At 40.4% G+C, this 1,847-nt stretch overlaps 1 protein-coding gene across 1 annotated transcript; it reads left to right on the top strand.

The window, feature by feature from the left end:
* The first annotated feature begins 913 nt into the window (after positions 1–913).
* LOC147820090 (sarcoplasmic/endoplasmic reticulum calcium ATPase 2a-like) lies at positions 914–1,428 on the top strand. The gene is made up of 2 exons (XM_087176750.1): positions 914–1,063; positions 1,201–1,428. The coding sequence occupies exons 1-2, from the start codon at positions 992–994 to the stop codon at positions 1,411–1,413; spliced, it is 285 nt and encodes a 94-aa protein (XP_087032876.1). The 5' UTR covers positions 914–991; the 3' UTR covers positions 1,414–1,428.
* The last annotated feature ends 419 nt before the right edge of the window (positions 1,429–1,847 follow it).

The following is a 1,847-nucleotide window of genomic DNA, read 5'->3' as shown; positions in this document are numbered from 1 at the left end:
CATCTTTGCTCTGTGCTGTCTAAAGCTACTGAACACCTGCTGTAAAATACACACCTGTAACCGACTGACTCTCTGAGCAATAACACTAAGTCAACAATGACAGTTTTCTAACTATTATAAATTGAAGATACATCTTTATATGTTTTATCTTTTTGCTCCAACAGTGTGTTACTGCCATTGACTTATTACAGAGGAAATAAATGATTAATGCATGCTTCTTCTAAAATCACTATTAAATTAAGCATGTGGCTCACACTGATAAAACTACCCAGTTCTATCAGGGACAAAAAATGATCCTCAGGAAGATACACTGCTACACTTCAGCTCATAAGCTTCACATACTGTACTAAATACCTGTTTCTCAAAACATTGAACCCCTGGCTGAAATTAGTACAATTACACATGCTCCACCTGAGTGTTGTGTAAAATACTAACCAATAACAAGACTAAGAATCTACAGATACGCTGCCAGCTCTGCGAGGTTAATGAGGCTGTAGCCAAAGCACTACCGTCTAAATGCTAACATCAGCATGCTAAGACGCACACAATGGCAAAGCTGATATTTAGCAGATGTACTGTTCACCATGTGCACCACCTTAGTTTAGTGTGTTACCATGCAAACATTTCTTAAGTAGTGGACGAACTGAAATTTTGGCTTGATGATGAAAAGCCAGAGGATCACCAAAGTTATTACAGTTTATCCTGGATGTTAAACAAATTTCAATCCATCCTGCCCTAGTTGTTGTAAAATTTCACCCAAAACCACAAATGCAGACCTCATGAAAGTCAGGGAATCACTAAAATCATCAGGACACATCCTCCTGGAACCATAAACGTTAAAGATGCTGAGATGTTTCAGACTAACTGGTTTTCTGATGAGTTTCTCACTCTCTTAATTTCTGTTCAGGGCACCAATATCGCTGCTGGAAAAGCCACCGGTATAGCTGTAGCAACTGGCGTCACCACTGAGATCGGTAAGATTCGTGACCAGATGGCTGCCACTGAGCAGGAGAGGACCCCTCTGCAGCAGAAACTGGATGAGTTTGGAGAGCAGCTCTCTAAGGTGGGTGAGACAGAGCAGTTTTTTATTTATGTATTCATATTGTGTTCAAGGTTCAAGACCTAAATGACCTAAAATTTGTACATGAAACAAAACTCCAGCTAATATCTAACACATCCCTTCGACTGCCTGTCCTCCAGGTCATCTCCCTCATCTGTGTGGCCGTCTGGATAATCAACATTGGTCATTTCAATGACCCCGTCCATGGAGGCTCCTGGATCCGCGGTGCTATCTACTATTTCAAGATTGCTGTGGCTCTGGCTGTGGCTGCCATTCCTGAAGGTAAACCACTGGGATTAACTTCCATTTGCTTGCCCAAGAAGATTATCATATCTAAGATTCATGTTGTGTAGCTCGTCTATATGAAGCTGCAGCCCCCAGTCCATTAGAAATTAAATGAGGGCCTGTGGCTTAAGATTGATCTTTACAATATTAACACTGGTACACAGTTTAATAACGTCATATCGTGGATATAATACAATTTGTCAAGTTGATTTCCAGTTTGATGCTCATTCATTACTTTGTTGCTTTATGTAGTTTATATCGGTATAAAGTCTCCTCAAAAACTACAACCACGAACCAGGAAAATATATATCGTGACCTTCCTAAAATAATGGCCTAAGTCATGTTTTGACAAAAATGTTTTTTTTGCCTAAATCACCCCCTCATGATGCTGGCCACCTCTGGTAAAATCGCCTGAATCCTCAGTTGAGGGGAACATGCAATTCTACCCCCGGTTGTATAATGGCCTATGTCAAAAGTGTGACTCTTTTGTTGAGTTTTTTGT

This window comes from Seriola lalandi, unplaced genomic scaffold, assembly GCF_002814215.2.
Source record: "Seriola lalandi dorsalis isolate HSWRI2012SDOR001 ecotype SW California unplaced genomic scaffold, Sedor1 jcf7180002001788, whole genome shotgun sequence".
NCBI lineage: Eukaryota > Metazoa > Chordata > Actinopteri > Carangiformes > Carangidae > Seriola > Seriola lalandi.
Note: the sequence above shows the minus strand (reverse complement) of the source record. Positions and strands in the feature narration are given on the sequence as shown.